General features: G+C 46.2%; 3 protein-coding genes across 3 annotated transcripts in view; 2 read left to right on the top strand and 1 right to left on the bottom strand.

The window, feature by feature from the left end:
• The window catches only part of LOC147526224 (netrin receptor DCC-like), a 572,075-nt gene that overhangs the window by 313,694 nt on the left and 236,880 nt on the right, over positions 1 to 21,501 (bottom strand).
• LOC147526225 (uncharacterized) lies at positions 769 to 20,905 on the top strand. The gene is made up of 7 exons (XM_086630269.1): positions 769 to 802; positions 959 to 2,145; positions 3,111 to 3,114; positions 11,811 to 12,081; positions 13,582 to 13,596; positions 17,023 to 17,293; positions 20,894 to 20,905. Exons 1-7 carry the CDS (start codon positions 769 to 771, stop codon positions 20,903 to 20,905), a joined length of 1,794 nt encoding a protein of 597 aa, XP_086486395.1.
• Positions 9,444 to 11,054, top strand: LOC147526226 (uncharacterized). The gene has a single exon (XM_086630270.1). The coding sequence runs from the start codon at positions 9,444 to 9,446 to the stop codon at positions 11,052 to 11,054; it is 1,611 nt and encodes a 536-aa protein (XP_086486396.1).

Consider the following 21,501-nt stretch of genomic DNA (forward strand, 5'->3'; position numbering starts at 1 on the left):
CAATCCACCTCACTACCCGATCATCCAGACCACACTTCCTCAGTTTAGCTGTGAGGATGCTGTGGGAGACTGTGTCAAATGCTTTAATGAAGTCAAGATAGACCACATCTGTGGAGGAGTTCCTCTCCGAGACTGGTCATAACATTCTCTCGGGTATGGACAATCCCTGCTTGGGCCCCAGAGCACAAGGTTACCAACTAGATTACTTTTGTCCTTCAAGTTAACTCAATGGCCTTAAAAGGAAACGTAGACTGATAGTCTGCCAAGATGCACGCCTCCTGGATGCCTCTCCGATGACCGCAATGAGGAGACTGAAGGGATGAGCTTATTACCTGTGTTCTGCTAGCGCTGCCCTATCACTATAGCCCACGAGAGTGTGTTTATGCTAAGCAAGCCAATTGTAGTATGTAGTCGTGTCACGCCACATTCCGCTATATAATCTGTGTGTTGTTTGTAATAAAGGGAGCATGATCTTCTAACCATATTGGTGTATGTTCATGACTCTGGGCCGTCCTCAGTAGGGCACTGCAACAAGTGGCGCATGAGCAGGGACCCTGAAATCGCTTAAATGCGGAAAAAGTCGCTTAAATGCGGAAAAATTGCTTAAATGCGGATAAACTCGCTTAAATGCGGAAGTCTCCATAGCATCGTGAATACGGTATTGGGAGCCTGTGGACGTGCAGCAGGGAAGGGCACGGGACGAAGAGAATCGCCGGAGCCTGGAAAGTTTCGCAGCGGCCGAGCGAACCCCTGCAAGGTAAGACCGTGATGGAAACGGAGGCGGCAATCAAGCTGTTAACCAGTATACTCTCTAAGAGAGGAGAAACGGTTAACCCTAAGGAGATAGAAAGCCTCATTAAGTGGGCGAAAGCAAATGGACATTGTAAAACCTCTCCGCTACTCTTTAATGTTGATGAATGGCGTGAAGTGGGGGAACATCTCTGGGAGACCACCTTAGCGGGAGGAAAAGAGGAAAAAACAGCAAAGGAAGTGGGACGAACGTGGCGTGTCGTAATTAACACCTTGCGGGAGATGAAAGCTGAGCGAAAAGTTGCTGCTGCGGCCATAGAAGCCCTGCAGCCGGATAACACCTCTGGCGAGCCGCACGAACCGCCGCCCCCGCCCTCCCGTATTGCGCAGTTCTTTGGGGTTGGACATTTACGCCCAATGAAAGGCATGCGAGCTCCCACCTGCTCTACTATCGCTGAGGTGCGCAAACAAGTCGAGGGGCTGGGAGAAACAGCGCTAGAACAAAAGACTGAGTCTAAAGAGCCCATGGGGCCCCCAGCCTGCTCAGGGAAGGCAGAGGAAGTGACCACCGCCCCTCCAGCCCCAACTGAGCTCAAACCGAAAGTGCCAGCACAAGGGAATTCGGGGGGTGGTGACTGTACAGCCGCGTCATCGCTGTCGTCGGGCCGAGGAGGAGCCTCCTGTCGCTCAGAACCCGCCGTCCCTCCAGCGCCAACTGAGCTCAAACCGGAAGTGCAGGACAAAGGGAATTCGGGGGGTGGTGACTGTACAGCCGCGTCATCGCTGTCGTCGGGCAAAGGAGGAGCTTTCCGCTGCCCAAAGCCTTACCCTTTATCGCCCTCCTCTGGCGAAAATTCTGACTCTGAGAACAGCTCCGATTGCAAAGCGGACTGTAAAACAGACTATAAACCTTCACAACTAAACAGTGACTCTAGTTGTAACAACGGCGTTGAGCAAATATTACAAGAGGTATTGGTAAGATTGGAGGACCTTTCTGTGAATAGACAGACGGAGCAGACAGCTCATCGGCCTCCCCCCTCCACTTCGTGGTGGAACCCACCGGTATCTGTTGCCCCTCCTTTACCAATTTCTCCGAGTAATGAAATATCCCTGCCAAAAAAGCTGCTGCCTCTATGCCAACAATCAACCCCCTCTGGTGTCAATCCTATGCGTAGACGATGGTCTGGTGTTGTTCGAGACGCGTTGATTGAAGGAGATTGGCAAGCTGCAGAGGCTATTGCCTGTCCAGTAGTCACCGCAGACGGAGGAGCCTCTTGGGAGCCTCATGATTGGAAAATATTACAGCAAGCAAAGCAGACAGTCATACAGCACGGTATTCGATCAGAAGCAGCCAGAAACATCATTAAATACATTTTTACTTGTGACGTTATGTGTGCTGCAGTGATAGGGGGTTAGGTATAGATATAGGTATAGGTATAGATATGAAACTATATTAGCTACTATTTCTATGGATAGGTATAAGGGTAGACAAGACACAAAACTGCATAAAACGCTGGAATACATAGCTCTGTGAAGTAACTCTGTGAAATGTTAGAAGTTATCAAATACTAATCCTTGCTGCGGAATGCTATCCAGAGAGAAGGCCGGTAAGAGAGACAAAATAAATGATGGCAAGGTTCTAACTCATGACCCATAGGGAGAAAAACAGACAAAGAGAAGAGATAAGGACTAACAAGAACTAACATTTGTCTTCAAGCAATAACAAGTAGGAGACAGCCAGGTGCCCACTCAAGGCCAGGGAAACGGTTTAGCTGTATGGGCCCAGCCAAAACAAGAATTTCGGAGATTAGGGGAAGAAGTGAAAAACACACAGCGAGGAAGACCTGCGGCCTTCATCCCAAAGACCCCTGCCCACGACCACCGGGAGGCGTGTCAAGGAGGAGCCTGAGGCGGATCCTGGGGCGAGGACTATGGAAATGATCTCCCGAGAAAGAGACTGCCCGTTTGGGGAGGGGGTTATGAGTGTGTCTGTATAAATACAAGAAAACTGCCACGGTGGGGTGTGCACGTTTGTGGTGGAGCGATCCCCCGTGCACCCAGCGCTGCAATAAACATACCTACTTTACAACTTTCCAAGTTGTGGAGTCTGTTTCCGCACATCAGTTTTGGCGAGCCAGGCAGGAGACTCTCTGCTCGACTGCGGAACCGACTGCGGAGCGGACGCCCCTAGGCGCGCCCCGAGAACTTTCCTCGGAGGAGCCTCCTCTCCTCAGCCGATTACCCAGAGGCAGACAAGGACTTCCTGAGCCGCGGACAAACGGTATGTTTGGGTAAGAGTGGCCGGAGACGTCCGGCGTATGGGGCTGCTGGTAAATCGCGCGGAGACGTCCGGCGTGCAGCCTTGTCCCCGGGCAGGGCAGGGTGCCCTGCGGTAAGGAGGGCCCTGGGGAGTTTGCTGCCTTAGAGGATCAGAGACTGGTGAGCTGGAATCTGTGCCAGCAAGATCCAGAGACTGAAACCAGAGACTGGTGAGCTGGAATCTGTGCCAGCAAGAACCAGAGACTGAGACCAGGGACTGGTGAGCTGGAATCCAGATCCGGAGACTGGGCCAGCAAGAACCAGGGACTGGCAGGCCGCTAGCGATCTTGCGAGCAGATCGAGCAAACTCAGAGGCTGTCGCTACTTCCCTAAAGGGTGAGGCGCCGTTTCACCACTTCGCTTGGGCGCCCGAACACTGAGGGGTGGGTAAGTAGCGCAACCTCACAGTCATATGACTTATGTAATATCAGCAGCTGCAAAAGGGGGGTAATAACTGGATTGGTAATTGTCTGTTATCTACTTTGTTATTTGTTCTGTAGCTCTTGTAGTTCCGTGTTCTGTGCAAGTAATAAGAGAAGGCGATTTGAAATCTCTATATACTGTTATCTGTTGTAAAATTGAGTACTGTGCATGTAGTGTATAAGAAGGTCTTCTTATGTTTGTGTGAGTTTGCTGTGCTAGCCCCGAAGTGTGTGATTGAGTGATTGTGCTGTTAAATCACTAAGTGAGTGTCTGATGAGCGAGTGAGACGCAGTGCAGCTGCGGAACGACTGTGGCGCTTTTGATCTGTGGTCCCGTGTTCTCCCCGAGGAGAGCAGGCTACGAGCAACAGGCAGAGTATTAGGGTCCAGTTAGAAGAAAATGGGGGGAGGAAAAAGTAAACCCTATGAAAATACCCCTCTGGGGTGCATACTGAAGCACTGGAAAGATATAGTGGGACCAGGGAGTACGGAGAATACAAAGAAACTAATCAAATATTGTAACCAATGGTGGCCACTCTATAAGCTAGAAAATGAAGCTAAATGGCCCAGCGAGGGTGGAACACTAAATTATGACACGCTCTTACAATTAATGTTGTTCCTAAGAAGGGAAGAAAAGTGGGATGAAGTTAAATATGCAGATATGTTCTTTGTTCTCCGGGAAAACCCCGAATGGCAAAGAGACTGCGGACTGAGACCGCCCCCCCGAGATCCCATGGTTTTAGCATTAGAGAAAGAAAACAGAAAGGGGAACAAAAATAAGTTAAAGAGATGTTGTTCTGCCTGTAGTATTGGGCAGAGGTGTACCAGGATAAGTAACATCTACCTAGAAGAATCAGAACAGGATTTGACAGATCTTTTTGAGCCCCCTCCCCGGTCACGAGGACCCGCTCCTCTCCCTCCTCCCGCTCCTCCTACTGCTCCTCCTCTCCCTCCTCCCGCTCCTCCTACTGCTCCTCCCCTCCCTCCTCCTACCGCTCCTCCTGCTCCTCCTCCTGATAGCCCGATATCTTCCCGTACTAGACAGAAAAAGCCAATAAAAGTAGAACAGCCGGAGCAGTCGGCATCACAGATTATACAAGCACCCCTCCGGGAAGCCATAGGACCAGAAGGGGAAACAAGAAGGATAAAAGTACCATTTTCTTATACTGAACTGAGAGAATGGAAAGAAACTGCTCGGGGTTATCGTAATGACCCAGTAGCGACTACTCAGGCTCTTAAACTTATAATAAAGCAGCATAACCCTGATTGGGATGATATGCAATTAATGTTGGATTGCCTAACTGTAACAGAGAAACAATTAGTCATAAAAACTGCTGGGGATCTTGCGAAGGATTATTGTGAGACACAAGGGGTGGATGTTAAAGAATATTTCCCCTTGCAAGATCCAAAATGGGATCCAAATCAATCGGCTGCTGTAGATCGGTTACGGGCATATCGGGAATGGATTTTGAAAGGGATGGAGAGGGCTATTCCCAAAACAATAAATTGGGCAAGGCTATATGCAATCAAACAAGAACCCTCTGAGTCACCGTCAGAATTTCTAGATAGACTGAGAGATGTAATGCGCCGAAATACACCGATGGACCCTGAATCAGAAGAAGGGATACAACAACTGGTATCCCTGTTTCTGGGGCAGGCGCAGGGAGACATTAGGCGCAAATTGCAAAAGATACATCCCCCGGATAATAGAAATTTAGAAATATTATTAGAAGTAGCATGGAGGGTGTTTAGTAATAGAGAAAGCAACTACAAGCGCAACCAAGGGAGACTGATAGCAGTGGTCAGGGAGGATGGGGAGTGGAAACCCAAACCTAAGCCCAGACATGAACCGGCCCCCCTCGGGAGAAATCAATGTGCTATATGCCGAAAGACGGGCCACTGGAGAAAGGACTGTCCAGAACGACAGCGCCAAGGGAACGCTGGGTGGCGCAATAGCCAGGGAAAAGTAATCGCATATGTAAAAGAGGATTGACTAGCAGACCCACTGGTTGTAATGAAATTAGGGGAAAAGCAAAAGGAAATGGAATTTTTAGTAGATACGGGGGCAACATATTCAGTTTTAAATCAAGCCTTAATGCCTTTAGGAAATGATTACATAGTAGTAAAAGGAGCAACTGGCCAGAGTGAAAAGGCTTACTTTTTTGAACCTTTAAAATATAAACTGGGTAAGCAAGTGGGCATCCACAAATTCTTATACATGCCAAACTCTCCAAAGGCCCTTTTGGGGAGGGACCTGTTAGAACAATTGGGAGCCACCATAAAATTCAAAAAGGGCGAAATTACTCTGGAGGTGGATGATCATCAGTATGTACAAATAATGAGCTTGCTTTTAGTTAATATTCCCACAGAAGGAAAAATCGACGCGGAAATCACTAACCAGGTGTATCCAGGAGTTTGGGCAACTGATGTTCCAGGACGTGCCAAAAATGCCCAGCCGGTGGTAATAAATTTGAAAAATGGACACAAAGCGGTAAGAATTAAACAATACCCATTAAAAAAGGAAGATAGGGAAGGGATTCGTCCAATCATAGAACGATTCCTAGAGTTTGGCTTACTGAAAGAATGCGAATCAGAGTTTAATACTCCTATTCTCCCAGTTAAGAAACCAGATGGTACCTATAGGATAGTTCAGGATCTGAGGGCCATTAACAAGGTGACAGAAGATTTATACCCTGTGGTTGCTAATCCATATACCCTGTTAACCACCTTGACTCCTGATTTGACTTGGTTTACAGTTCTAGATTTAAAAGATGCCTTCTTTTGCCTCCCTCTCCATGAAGCCAGTCAGAGAATCTTTGCTTTTGAATGGGATAATCCCAAAAGTGGTCGAAAGACCCAGCTCACCTGGACGGTGTTGCCACAAGGTTTTAAGAACAGCCCTACGATCTTCGGGAATCAACTAGCGAAAGACCTAGAATCATGGGAACCACCACAAGAGGAAGGAAAGATATTACAATATGTAGACGACATCCTTATAGCGACCAAGACCAGAGAATCCTGTGTCATCTGGACTGCAAGTTTACTAAATTTTCTTGGGCTCCAGGGGTACCGGGTGTCCCAAAAGAAGGCGCAAGTAACATTGCAACAAGTTACATATCTTGGGTATGAAATCAGTGCTGGTCAGCGTTTCCTGGGTCAAGCCCGGAAAGAAGCCATATGCCAGACCCCCCAACCACAGACTGTGAAAGAGTTACGAACTTTCTTAGGAATGACGGGGTGGTGTCGGCTCTGGATATACAACTATGGCTTGCTTGTTAAACCACTGTATTCCTTAGTAACATCCAGCCAAAAACACCTTCAGTGGGATACGGAATCGAGTCAAGCGTTTCACCAGCTGAAAAAGGCCCTGATGTCAGCACCAGCTTTGGGACTTCCCGATGTGAGTAAACCATTCTTCTTATTTTCCCATGAGAAGCAGGGAATAGCGTTAGGAATACTGGCACAAGACTTGGGACCATACAGACGAGCTGTGGCGTACTTTTCCAAACAACTGGACGTTGCTGCAAAAGGATGGCCCAGTTGCCTGAGAGCGGTGGCGGCGGTCATCCTAAATATCCAGGAGGCCCGGAAGTTTACCTTAGGCCAGAAAATGACTGTTTTTGTGTCCCACACAGTGTCTGCGGTTCTTGAGGCGAAAGGGGGACATTGGCTCTCCCCGCAGAGGTTCCTCAGGTATCAAGCCATCATGGTTGAACAAGATGATGTTGAAATTATAACCACTAATATTGTTAACCCAGCGTCATTTCTTAGTGGGAACACCGGAGAACCTGTGGACCATGACTGTCTTGAAACGATCGAGGCTACGCACTCCAGCCGCGCTGACCTCAAAGATACCCCCATAGAGGGGGTAGAACACTGGTTCACAGACGGAAGCAGTTATGTTATGGGTGGAAAGCGACACTCGGGATACGCCATCACCACCTTTGAAGAGGTAATAGAATCAGGACCATTACCAGCTGATACCTCAGCACAGAAAGCCGAAATCATAGCCCTGACCCGAGCCTTAGAAAGAGCACAAGGAAAAGTTGTGAATATCTGGACTGATTCTAAATATGCCTTTGGGGTTGTACACGCCCATGGAGCATTATGGAAAGAGAGGGGACTGCTAAACTCTCAGGGAAAAGCTATCAAGCATGCAAAAGAGATTTTAAAACTTCTAGATGCAGTACAACTTCCTGAAAGGGTGGCAATTATGCACATCAGGGCACACCAGAAGGTGAGCACAGAATTGGAAAGAGGAAATGAACTGGCGGATAGAGAGGCAAAGCAAGCTGCTAGAAAAGAGATAAAGATAGAAGGGGCACTGATCCCCGACGGATGCATATCTTTAGAAGGTAAGCCAGAGTATACAAAGGAGGACCGTAAACTCATTGCAGATCTAGAAGGATCGTATAATGAGGATGGGTGGGCCATGACACCACATAGAAAACTTATAGTTCCTTCTTATATGGTTTGGCCATTAGTCCGAGAAGAACACAGGAAAGGCCATTGGGGAGCGGAAGCATTATACAAATATCTTATCAAAAGTATAGTGGCTCGAAACCTATATACCACTGTTAGACAAGTGACTCAGCAATGTGATCTCTGCCTCCAGACTAATCCAAAAACCATTGCACAGCCAGAAATGGGCCAAATTGGGAAAGGGAATGCTCCAGGACAGCATTGGCAAATTGATTTCTCAGAACTTCCTAGAAAAGGGGGGTATCGATATTTGCTTGTACTAACTGATACCTTTTCAGGCTGGCCAGAAGCCTTTCCGTGTAGAACAGCTAAAGCTCGAGAAGTAACCAAAGCATTACTCCAAGAAATAATACCCAGGTTTGGAGTTCCAGCAGTAATGTCCTCAGACAGAGGACCACACTTTATCTCTAAAATAGTGCAACAAATTAGTCACCATCTGGGAATAGATTGGCAATTACATACTCCGTATCGGCCACAATCGAGCGGCCAAGTGGAGAAAATGAATCATTTGATTAAACAACAAATCGTTAAATTGGGACAGGAAACTAATTTGACCTGGCCCCAGTCTCTGCCTCTGGCAATTTTACAAATAAGAACCAAACCCAGAGCAAAAGAAGGGCTGAGCCCATTTGAAATTTTATATGGGCGGCCTTATGGAGTACAAAAGGGGGTGTCTTCACAAATCGGTGAAGAAATTATGACTTCCTATATGGTGGCATTGAGCAAACAACTCAGAAAAATTGAAAAACATGTATTTGGAACTCGAAGCAGAGGTCTAGATGGACCGGTGCATAATATACAACCAGGAGATTTTGTGTATGTCAAGTCTCTTGCAGGAAGAACTTTGGAACCGCAGTGGGAAGGACCATTCCAAGTACTCCTCACCTCCTACACAGCAATCAAGATCAAGGAACAGAATGCCTGGATTCATCACTCCAGAGTAAAGAAAGCCCATAGATCTCCATGGAAGGTCACGCAAGTCCAGCCAGGAAAATTACTTTCCTTACGGTCATAATTATAGTTCGGGGGTGGGAAGGCACTTATAGCCAGAATGATATCGAATGGCCTTGGTCTCAAGCCTATATTAGGTATACTGGATCCATGGGGAAATACTCCGCTCGGCAAGGCTTAAATCTATCTACTGTGGTTATGTATGGGAACCAAGAATATTTAAAGCAAGAATGGAGTAAGGATATAGAAGGAATCCACCAACTTCAGGGAAATGTAGGGGAAAGAATCAAAGTAGGGTGCCGGATGATAAATGGAACCACTCATGAAAAGGCATCCCAAATTACTATCTCAATTGCTCCCGCAAATAAAAGCACAAGAGTCTGTGCCTCAAAAGAATTAGATTGTTGGCATAATTTCACACTAGCACAGACCACTGAAGTGGTTTGTCTTTGGGCTGATAGTACTGTCGGACTCTCATTCAAATTTAAAATAAATGCCATAGCTGGGCTGGTTACAACAATGCCCGCTGAAGCAGTTACACATCCTAAAAAGGGTATGTCTGTCACACGATCTACGCCAGTACCTAAGCTCGAACCCAAAATTTATGAGATTGGTCCATATGTAATAAAAAATACGGGGCAGCAGCAAGCGTTGTTCAACCCGGAATGGTCTCTCAAAAGGGTAGAGTTATCAATGCAAATTAATGTATCAGAGATCCAACCGTTGTGTTCTCCTTTCTTACGAACCTCTTATGAAGGGTGGACTACTTGGCTAAGAAAAAGAAAGGGAATCTCTCGAAGACAAAGGCCAAGAGACCTGACAGGGTTGTTAGGAACAGGATTGGGAGTCCTGAATACCATGGACTCAGAATTGATAATGAACAAGCTGGCCGCTGTCACTACAGATCTGTCAAAACTGCAACAGCCCTTACAATCCTCGTTATTGACTTTAGGAGCTCATCAGTGGTTAGCATCACAAATCTTACCAGACTGGGAACAAACAAACATGAGAGATCACAATATAATTATGGACGTGATCGATGGGCTACAAGCCAATGTCTCGCTAGCTCTGAGTTGTGTTCAGGCTCAACTATGGATGCAGTCGGTAACTGCCTCTATTATAAGGGAAGGAGAGGAAGGGATATTTCCCACTGAAATCCGAAAGGTAGTTTGGGATGGTGCCACAAATGAAGAGAGAGAGCTTCAATCTTGGTGGAATATGGTAAATTTTACTTATAACCCCACCACGTACACAGTTACAGCCTTCGTACTAACCATTCGTAAGGCTCTAATAACCGTGATCCATCCCATTATAGCTTTAGGAATGTATCATGACAGAACCCTGCTTTACCCTTTTGAACATAGAACATGGGCCCAAAAGGAAAAAGGCAGATGGCAAACCGTAGATCTAGAATCCTGCATTGTGCGAGAACAACAAGGATTTCTATGTGAAAGTAATACCATACGGGCGCAAGATATTTGTTTAGATACTGATCAAAAGGTGTGTCATTTTGAAATTCGCCCTGATGCTGGCTCAAAGACAACCATAATATATGCCGGGAAAGGTTGTGCATGCCTACGAACAAAATGTAGCTCCATATTCGTGGAAGGGACAGAAGTAGATACTGAGAATCATTCAAACTTCTGCATCTGCAATTTCACTCGGATTACGGGATGTGACTTCCATTATTCTGCTCCCGTCACATCTCATGAAATTCTGAAATCAGACGATACATTGATTTATGAGTTAACACCCACACCTATAGGAGCGAATCTAACTCTGACAAAGAAATTACTACAACATCCAAGTTTAATGCAAATACTAGAAAGGATTAGAAATAGCGGACAGAAGACTCTGGTGACAGTTCATTATGATACAAATGAAATAGAGAAAATCGTAAAAAGAGTAGAAAAGGATGGAGAATTTGGATGGTGGGAAGCGCTTTTTGGATGGTCACCTTCGGCTACAGGATTTTTTAATCATCTAATACATCCTGTTACAGTACTGTTAATAGTGACAGCTACTCTGATATTGTTACTAACGCTGCTGTACGTATGGGTCTGGCGCATATTTAAAAGGGTGTCTGCGATACACGAGGCGTTATATCAATCGGGAAGCCTACGCAAGTAAAAGAATTTACTTGATTCAATAGAAAAGGGGGGACTGATAGGGGGTTAGGTATAGATATAGGTATAGGTATAGATATGAAACTATATTAGCTACTATTTCTATGGATAGGTATAAGGGTAGACAAGACACAAAACTGCATAAAACGCTGGAATACATAGCTCTGTGAAGTAACTCTGTGAAATGTTAGAAGTTATCAAATACTAATCCTTGCTGCGGAATGCTATCCAGAGAGAAGGCCGGTAAGAGAGACAAAATAAATGATGGCAAGGTTCTAACTCATGACCCATAGGGAGAAAAACAGACAAAGAGAAGAGATAAGGACTAACAAGAACTAACATTTGTCTTCAAGCAATAACAAGTAGGAGACAGCCAGGTGCCCACTCAAGGCCAGGGAAACGGTTTAGCTGTATGGGCCCAGCCAAAACAAGAATTTCGGAGATTAGGGGAAGAAGTGAAAAACACACAGCGAGGAAGACCTGCGGCCTTCATCCCAAAGACCCCTGCCCACGACCACCGGGAGGCGTGTCAAGGAGGAGCCTGAGGCGGATCCTGGGGCGAGGACTATGGAAATGATCTCCCGAGAAAGAGACTGCCCGTTTGGGGAGGGGGTTATGAGTGTGTCTGTATAAATACAAGAAAACTGCCACGGTGGGGTGTGCACGTTTGTGGTGGAGCGATCCCCCGTGCACCCAGCGCTGCAATAAACATACCTACTTTACAACTTTCCAAGTTGTGGAGTCTGTTTCCGCACATCAGCAGACTGCCAAAACCTAGCATCATTGTTATTAACACCTTCACAATACCTGCTCTGGGAAAGAACTTGGAAAACTTTAGCCCTGACAGAAGTTAACAAGCATCACGATCACAATGATCCCTTGTATGGAATTACAGTTGATATGATTACCGGACAAGGCCCTTACGCGTCCACTCAGGTACAGCTAACCTTTCCTACGGCCATACATCAAATAGGCACCTCTACTGCTCATCAAGCCATGCTTCAAATTCCGGAAGGAAAGAAATTGCCAACGTTTATCGACGTGCGACAGTGTCCTGGTTTTAGCTGGGACCAGGATTAGCTCTTTTTTCTAGCAGCTAGAAGAGCTCCGTGTTTTGGTTTTACTCAGAGACTCACTCTGAGAAGAACGCTGATAGTGCACTGATGTTTATAGATGGCACTGAGGTCTCAAGGACTTTTCAGTCTGCCGGGTTCTTGCCAGTGTGCAGGAGCACAACAGGATAAGGGGGAGCATAGCTGGGACAAGGGGTCCACGACTCTCCTTACGATTTGTACCTGAACTTAAGATTGAGGGCCAAACTGGCCAATTAGTATTCCATATCATGCAGCGTCATGCCCAGTATAAGAGTCAGGGTCAGCCGGAAAGAAGGGCTTTTGCCCTTCCGGGACTCTCACTTTCGGGTGCTCAGAGTGTTTTCTCTCTCTCTCTCGCTCTCTGTCTCGGGGCCTCCCGTTCGTCCGGGACTGCGGTATCGAGTTCTATCTGTTTCGGGATTGCAGTTTCGGGACGAGACGGGCCTCGGTCAAGGGGTGGTGAGCAATTACACCGTACATCACTCGTTTGCATATGTTTATCCTTGTACATATCTGTATATACATATATTGGTAGCGGTAGTAGTAAATTGTTCTTATCTCAACCCTCGGGTCTCTTTTCTTTTTCCTCTTTGATTCTCTCCCTCATCCCTGAGGTGTGGGAGGGTGAGAGGGGACTGTGTAGGGTATAGTTGCCGGAGCAGCCTAACCCACCACAGTCTTAATTGGCGCCCAACGTGGGGCTCGAGCAGTTGAGATAACAAAAGTAAATTGCTGTGATTGCCATTGTTGTCCTCCAGGATGTTGCTGGCCGGAGTGTTGCTTGTAATGCTCTCATACGTGTTCCCAGAAGTTCGTTATTTAGTGCCTCATCTGCCTTATATGATATTAGGTGGAATGTTTACTCGATTTACTGGCTCTGAGTGCTGGACTGTTATAAAAAGCAGGTTCTCGTTAATTAAGGGGTTTGCTATAATGTACTGTGTAACACTGATAAGATCCTGGGTGCTGGCACCAGCTCAGTCTCTGTATTCCGTGCTGCAGAGGCGGATGGTGATGTGGAGATCGTTTATTAACTCTGAGCATCACCTGGCTGATGTCATTGCCAATTATACCAGTAACTTCTCATTTACAAAAGTTGGTGTTGATTTTGATAATGCTGAACATTATTGGAATATTTCAACGGTTTTGAATTTGCTACAAGGTCTCCTGAAAGCTACAGAAGGAGAAGGTGAATCAAGTCAGTTTGCAGAGGTAAAAGCCATTCAGCTGGCTTTAGACATTGCTGAACGAGAAAAGTGGCCAATGCTCTATCTCTATACCGAGACTCTCTAATTCCTATCCATAAGTTGATTCGTCAACTGGAGAGTCAAGGAGTCATCACAAAGACCCGCTCACCTTTTAACAGCCCCATATGGCCTGTGCGTAAGTCCAATGGCGAGTGGAGACTGACAGTAGACTATCGTGGTTTAAATGAAGTTACACCACCATTGAGTGCTGCCGTGCCAGATATGCTGGAACTTCAGTATGAATTGGAGTCAAAGGCAGCCAGGTGGTACGCTACAATTGATATCGCTAATGCATTTTTCTCAATTCCTTTGGCAGCAGAATGCAGGCCACAGTTTGCTTTCACTTGGAGGGGCATCCAGTATACCTGGAATCGACTGCCCCAGGGGTGGAAACAGAGCCCTACTATTTGCCATGGACTGATCCATACTACATTGGAACAGGGTGAAGCCCCAGAACATTTGCAATATATTGATGATATCATTGTATGGGGCAATACAGCAGCAGAAGTTTTTGAGAAAGGTGAAAAAATAATCAATATCCTTCTGAAAGCAGGTTTTGCCATAAAACAAAGTAAGGTCAAGGGACCTACACAGGAGATTCAGTTTTTGGGAATAAAATGGCAAGATGGGCGTCGTCAAATCCCAATGGATGTGATTAATAAAATAACAGCTATGTCCCCACCAACCAACAAAAAGGAAGCCCAAGCTTTCTTAGGCATTGTGGGTTTCTGGAGAATGCATATTCCAGATTACAGCCAGATTGTAAAACCCCTCTATCAAGTAACCCGAAAGAAGAATAATTTTGAATGGGGCCCAGAGCAAAAACAAGCCTTTGAACAAATTAAACAAGAAATAGTTCATGCAGTAGCCTTGGGACCAGTCCGGACAGGACAAAACGTCAAAAATGTGCTCTACACTGCAGCTGGGGAGAATGGTCCTGCTTGGAGTCTCTGGCAAAAAGCGCCAGGAGAGACGCGAGGTCGACCTCTTGGGTTTTGGAGTCGAGGATACAAAGGATCCGAAACCAACTATACTCCAATTGAAAAAGAGATACTGGCAGCGTATGAAGGAGTCCGAGCTGCCTCTGAAGTGATTGGTACGGAAGCACAGTTGCTCCTGGCACCCCGATTGCCAGTGCTCGGCTGGATGTTCAAAGGGAGCGTCCCATCTACACATCACGCAACTGATGCCACATGGAGTAAGTGGATCGCGCTGATCACACAAAGGGCTCGGATAGGAAATCCCAATCGCCCAGGAATTTTGGAAGTGATTACTAATTGGACTGAAGGTAAAGACTTTGGAATGTCACCAGAGGAGGAGGAGGTGACACGTGCTGAGGAGGCTCCACCATATAATGAACTATCAGACAATGAGAAGAAATACGCTCTGTTTACTGATGGATCCTGTCGTCTTGTAGGAAAACATCGAAAATGGAAAGACATTGCTGCTCGAGTAGAGAAGCTGGCTGTAAAGGTACGTCATGTAGATGCTCATGTACCCAAGAGGCGGGCCACTGAAGAACATCAAAACAATCAACAGGTGGATCGGGCTGCTAAGATTAAAGTGGCTCAGGTGGATCTGGACTGGCAACATAAAGGTGAAAAATTTCTAGCTCGTTGGGCCCATGATGCCTCAGGCCATCAAGGAAGGGATGCCACATACAGATGGGCTCGTGATCGAGGGGTGGACTTAACTATAGACACTATTGCACAGGTTATCCATGAATGTGAAACATGTGCTGCAATTAAGCAAGCCAAGCGGTTAAAACCTCTTTGGTATGGAGGGCGTTGGTTGAAATACAAGTACGGAGAGGCTTGGCAAATTGACTATATCACACTTCCACAAACTCGCAGTGGCAAGCGCTATGTGCTCACAATGGTGGAAGCAACCACTGGATGGTTGGAAACCTATGCTGTGCCCCATGCCACTGCCCGAAACACTATTTTAGGCCTTGAAAAGCAAGTCTTGTGGCGGCATGGCACCCCAGAAAGAATTGAGTCAGACAACGGGACTCATTTCCGTAACAATCTTATAGACACTTGGGCCAAAGAGCATGGCATCGAGTGGGTGTATCACATCCCCTATCATGCACCAGCTTCTGGGAAGATTGAACGATATAACGGACTGCTAAAAAACACACTGAGAGCAATGAGTGGTGGAACTTTTAGACACTGGGATACACATTTAGAAGAAGCCACTTGGTTAGTCAATACTAGAGGATCTGCCAATCGAGCTGGTCCTGCCCAATCCGAGCTTTTACGTACAGTAGAGGGGGATAAAGTCCCTGTAGTGCACATGAAGAATATAATGGGGAAGACAGTCTGGGTTATTCCTGCCTCGGGTAAAGGTAAACCCATTCGTGGGATTGCTTTTGCCCAAGGACCTGGATGCACTTGGTGGGTGATGCAGAAGGATGGGGAAGTCCGATGTGTACCTCAAGGAGATTTGATGTTAGGTGAAAACAGACGATAAATGAATTTTGTGATATTAATTGCTGAATAACCCTGTCATTGCATACTATTATTGCTATGGTTGTCGTATTTTACTAATGCCATTATATTAAGAATCTTCCAGGTTAATGAAGAATGAACTTCGCCAGAACCAGAAGCAACTTCCTCGAGATCGACATCTTCAACCTGCAGACAGTGGACATGGACTGTTGCCGGATATACCAACTACAAGCTCCAGCTGTCACACCCAACAGAGACTACATCATCTTTTCTACCGACCGAGTGAATTCCACATCATCTTTCCTGCCCTGAGAGACTGCTACAACAGATGAAGTTTGGAGCTACGGACTGAATGAACTCAACACACATTTTAGAGGGATGACGCATGAACTAAGGGAATAGTATATATATACGTAAGGTTTGAACATGACGTGCATGGTATGGAATAAGGGGTGGATACTGTCCTGGTTTTAGCTGGGACCAGGATTAGCTCTTTTTTCTAGCAGCTAGAAGAGCTCCGTGTTTTGGTTTTACTCAGAGACTCACTCTGAGAAGAACGCTGATAGTGCACTGATGTTTATAGATGGCACTGAGGTCTCAAGGACTTTTCAGTCTGCCGGGTTCTTGCCAGTGTGCAGGAGCACAACAGGATAAGGGGGAGCATAGCTGGGACAAGGGGTCCACGACTCTCCTTACGATTTGTACCTGAACTTAAGATTGAGGGCCAAACTGGCCAATTAGTATTCCATATCATGCAGCGTCATGCCCAGTATAAGAGTCAGGGTCAGCCGGAAAGAAGGGCTTTTGCCCTTCCGGGACTCTCACTTTCGGGTGCTCAGAGTGTTTTCTCTCTCTCTCTCGCTCTCTGTCTCGGGGCCTCCCGTTCGTCCGGGACTGCGGTATCGAGTTCTATCTGTTTCGGGATTGCAGTTTCGGGACGAGACGGGCCTCGGTCAAGGGGTGGTGAGCAATTACACCGTACATCACTCGTTTGCATATGTTTATCCTTGTACATATCTGTATATACATATATTGGTAGCGGTAGTAGTAAATTGTTCTTATCTCAACCCTCGGGTCTCTTTTCTTTTTCCTCTTTGATTCTCTCCCTCATCCCTGAGGTGTGGGAGGGTGAGAGGGGACTGTGTCGGGTATAGTTGCCGGAGCAGCCTAACCCACCACAGACAGGGAGCAACGGAACCTTATAATCAATTCGTGGACAGGCTATCAGTAGCCATCAAAGACAACAGCGAGCTGCCGCCACAAATGCAGGACTATTTGTTCCGTACCCTGGCATTCGAGAATGCTACCCCTCGAGTTAAAACAATCCTTGCCGGACTGCCACAAGGAAGCGCCGTTGACGAAATGTTAATAAGAGCGGCTAGAGTTGAACAGCAAACTCAAGCAGCTACAGTTGCCGCTGCATTTGAAGGTGCCATGATGAATCACACCAAGGTAATTGCAGCTGCCCTACAAGGGAGGGATGCTCAATACAACGCCAGACAAAAAGGACAAACTAAAAAATCACTTCTGCCATGTTTTCGCTGTGGTGAGCCAGGGCATTTCAGGCGACACTGTCAAAAAACTGTTTGGTGTCATAATTGCAATCAAGATACACATGCCACCATAACTTGTAAGAGAATGGGAAACTTCAAGACGAGCGCGACAGAGCAGCGCGCGAAGACACAAATGCCAGCTCCGAACCCTCTGAGGGCCTCCTGGTCCGAAACAAGCCCTCCACTGCAGGAAGCCTCGGAGTGGATGTGGAAACAACAGTAGATACATTATTAAAGGACACTAGTGTGGTTCTTATCCCTACAAACGCCAAAGGACCACTATGTAGTGATCAGCTATCTATTGGGGGGTTATTGTTAGGACGTTCATCTACCAGTAGGTCAGGAGTCATTGTGTTACCAGGTATTATCGACGCAGACTATACAGGAGTCATCCAAGCTATGGTCTACACGTTACACCCTCCAGCTTTTATTCCAGCAGGGAGTCGCATTGTGCCATTAAATAACCTTTCTTTGAATGACTCAAAAAATTTGACGGTGCGTGGTGATAAAGGTTTTGGATCCACAGGACCTGCAGTTTTGTTTACCCAAAAGCTCTTTGAAAGACCGAAAATAGCCGTGTCCCTAACCTGTAAAAATCAAACCATTGTTCTACACCCCATTTTAGACACAGGAGCAGATATAACCATTATAAACGAGAGTAAGTGGCCAAAAGTTTGGCCCCTACAAGCTCCAACTAGTCAGGTGCTGGGAGTCGGCGGGGCAAAAATGCCAAAGCTTAGCGTCCTGCCTATAACGCTTCAATTAGAGGAAAGTAAACCGCTGACCTTACGCCCCTATGTTATGTATCTTCCTCTGGAACTTGATGGACTGGTGGGCCGAGATATCATGTTGCAAATGGGGATTGTATTAACTACTGAAAAGGAAAATTTTTAGTGACGGCCACTGAAAAGCAGCCAAATACTCCACCACTGACATGGTTAACAGATACACCTGTCTGGGTGGATCAGTGGCCGATGACCCAAGAACGGCTGCAGATTGCAGAAAACTTAGTGGAGGAACAATTAAAGGCTGGTCACTTGAAACCATCAGTTAGCCCTTGGAATACACCTATCTTTGTCATCCCGAAAAAATCCGGGAAATGGCGGTTACTACATGATCTCCGTCAAGTCAACAATCAGATGCAAGCAATGGGGGCCCTCCAGCCTGGTCTGCCTACACCATCTATGATACCTGAAAATTGGCCATTGTTAGTAATTGATTTAAAAGACTGTTTCTTCACCATTCCCTTGCACGAGAAGGATACTCAGCGTTTTGCCTTTTCTCTACCATCTATCAATAGAGAGGCACCAGCCAAACGATTTGAGTGGCTAGTCCTACCACAAGGAATGAAAAATTCACCCACCTTGTGTCAATTGTATGTTTCCCAAGCTCTACAGCCTATACGTGAAAAGATGTCAGACGCACTTATTTATCACTACATGGATGATATATTGATCGCTCGACAGCAACCAGTATCCGACCAGGAATTGCAACTTATCCAAGTGATGCTAAAGCAATATGGATTAATATTAGCACCGGAAAAAATTCAGCGAAGTGCCCCCTGGAGGTATTTAGGTTGGATAATAACAAAAGGACAGATTCGCCCTCAAAAAATAACGATTCAGACAAACATCAAAACGCTAAAAGATGCACAAAAATTACTGGGTGAACTTCAGTGGGTAAGATCGATCGTTGGTATTACCAACGATGATATTGCCCCCCTGTTGCCATGGTTAAAGGGTACTAATGCAGAAGAACACCGCGTTTGCTCCCCGGATCAAAGAGCTGCCCTAGATCAAATCGCATTGAAATTTTCAAAGGCTTGGGGCGAGCGCCGATTGTTGTCCTTGCCCATATCGCTGTTAGTGATCAATTCGGCCAATCACCCTTTTGCGCTCGTATGCCAGTGGCAAAACAAAAAGGGGGAGGGTATAGGTACTTTTACAGCAATTAGAGGGAGTATTACATTCACCAGGGACATTAGGATTTTAGAATGGTTTTTTTTGCCAACTCAACCAAAGTGCAGCATTTTAATGCGATCTGAAGCCATAGCAGAATTAGTCAAGAAAGGACGAAGTCATATCATAGAAATTTCAGGTCAAGAGCCTTTAGATATTAGTATTCCAGTGCGCGCGGAAGAGCTCGAATGGCAGGTACGTCACTCGACAGCCATACAAGAGGCATTTTTGGGATATTCAGGGGCAATACATAACGGGCAGCCTAAAGGGCCTCTGTGGCAAATCATAAAACAGAATGGGTGGATGGAAAAAGCAAAGTACTCTGAGAGTCCAGTGCACGGGCGAACTGTGTATACTGACGCAGGAAAGAAGGTTAGAAAAGCAGTGTGTGTATGGGAGCAGAACGGAAAGTGGAAAGAACATTTGATTGAAGGCACGGCATCGGACAGCCTGCAAACTTTGGAATTAAGTGCAGTTTGCTGGGCCCTTGCCAACTGGGACCAAGAACCGTTAAATATAGTGTCAGATTCGCTGTACGTTGTGGGGGTAGTACAAAGGATAGAAGACTCAATACTTAGATATACAACCAATCCTCGTTTGGGTCAATTATTTCAACAACTGCAACGTATAGTAGGGTTACGAGAACACCCTTATTGCATCATTCACGTTAGAAGCCATTTGTGGGACAAAGGACTAGGCGAGGGCAATGCCCGAGCAGATGCCGCTGTAAGCTGGGTTGTACATCAGCCGCCAGCTAATTTATTTGACCAAGCAAGGAATAGCCACAGCTTCTTTCATCAGAATGCTAAAGCTCTACGAAAACAATTTAAGTTATCACATGATGATGCTCGGGGCATTGTGCGCGCCTGTCCGCAATGTAGCCATCACGGTTTGGGCCTAGGTCTGGGAGTCAACCCCCGAGGGCTGAGAGCGCTTGAGATCTGGCAAATGGACGTAACTCACTTTTCCGAATTTGGTAGGCTTAAGTATGTTCACGTCACTGTGGACACCTTCTCAAAGTTTATATGGGCAACAGCTCAAACGGGGGAAAAGGCCTCACATGTTAAACGTCACTTAACTGCTTGTTTTGCTATTATGGGGGTGCCTGAGAAGTTAAAAACCGATAATGGGCCTGCCTATTGCAGTTCCAATGTGAAAAGGTTCCTCAACACTTGGGGGGTAACACATATCACTGGTATAACAAACTCACCTACTGGCCAAGCGATCATTGAAAGATCTCATCGCGTTCTCAAAGAGTATTTAAAGAAGCAAAAAGATTCTGAAAACAATGACCCTTGTCAGAGACTTAACAAAGTACTATTCACGTTGAATTTCTTGTGTCTTACTGAGGACAGAGAAGAGCCACCTGTTGTCATACACCATGCAATGATCAAAAAGGGACACCCGCAGTCCCTTCCGGAATTTTCTGTGTATTATAGAAACATGAAAACAGGTTTGTGGGAGGGACCCAGTCCTGTGTTATTTAATGGTAGAGGTTATATGTGTGTTTCTACAGGTGACGGACCCTGTTGGATCCCCAGTCGTTGGACTAAGCCAGTGACCAGACCCGAACTTCATAAGAACTCTGACTAACTGCCAGAAGCTGGCGGGCCAGCCGCTGGCAAGCTTCAGTCAGTGATGGTCCACGTAAGAGAGACAAAAATAATGCTCCAAGGGATCATAGCTATGTCAATTTTCGTACACCTGACAGCTGTGCTTTTACTACCTCGCCGAGAAAATGTATGGGTCACTTGGGCTAACAAAACAAATGTCTCGCAATTCTGTTTATCTATGCAAAGTGCCTCCGATCCTTTTCGCACATGCCTTATCGGTGTGCCAATACTTTGGCCAAATAATAGCACAAACATAACAGAATTCAAGGGATTCGTTAATGCCACTGCTCTTTCGTACCAGCAACCCAGTGGTGTAAGACGAGCCTGTAGTGGATGGGATTGGCCTTTTGATGTAGGATCGGAAGTCCAAGCTGCCTTGATTAGATCACTCAATGTGACCATCCCTGCAGGACTGCAGGAACTTGATCTTTTAGGTAGCTTGTTACCAGGGACATGGAAAAATGTTTCTGGTTTATGGAACCAGTCTATGAGTCACAACGCGAAATGTAAAATCATTCGCCCTCCTATGCAACTTG

The sequence above is a fragment of the Tauraco erythrolophus genome, chromosome W (assembly GCF_009769465.1).
Source record: "Tauraco erythrolophus isolate bTauEry1 chromosome W, bTauEry1.pri, whole genome shotgun sequence".
NCBI lineage: Eukaryota > Metazoa > Chordata > Aves > Musophagiformes > Musophagidae > Tauraco > Tauraco erythrolophus.

Coding starts and splice junctions, on each gene's coding strand:
- LOC147526225 (XM_086630269.1), top strand. CDS start 769: ATGGAAACGGAGGCGGCAATCAAGCTGTTAACCA. Junction 803..958: donor GGCAATCAAGCTGTTAACCA/GTATACTCTCTA, acceptor AGACCACCTTAG/CGGGAGGAAAAGAGGAAAAA.
- LOC147526226 (XM_086630270.1), top strand. CDS start 9,444: ATGCCCGCTGAAGCAGTTACACATCCTAAAAAGGGTATGTCTGTCACA.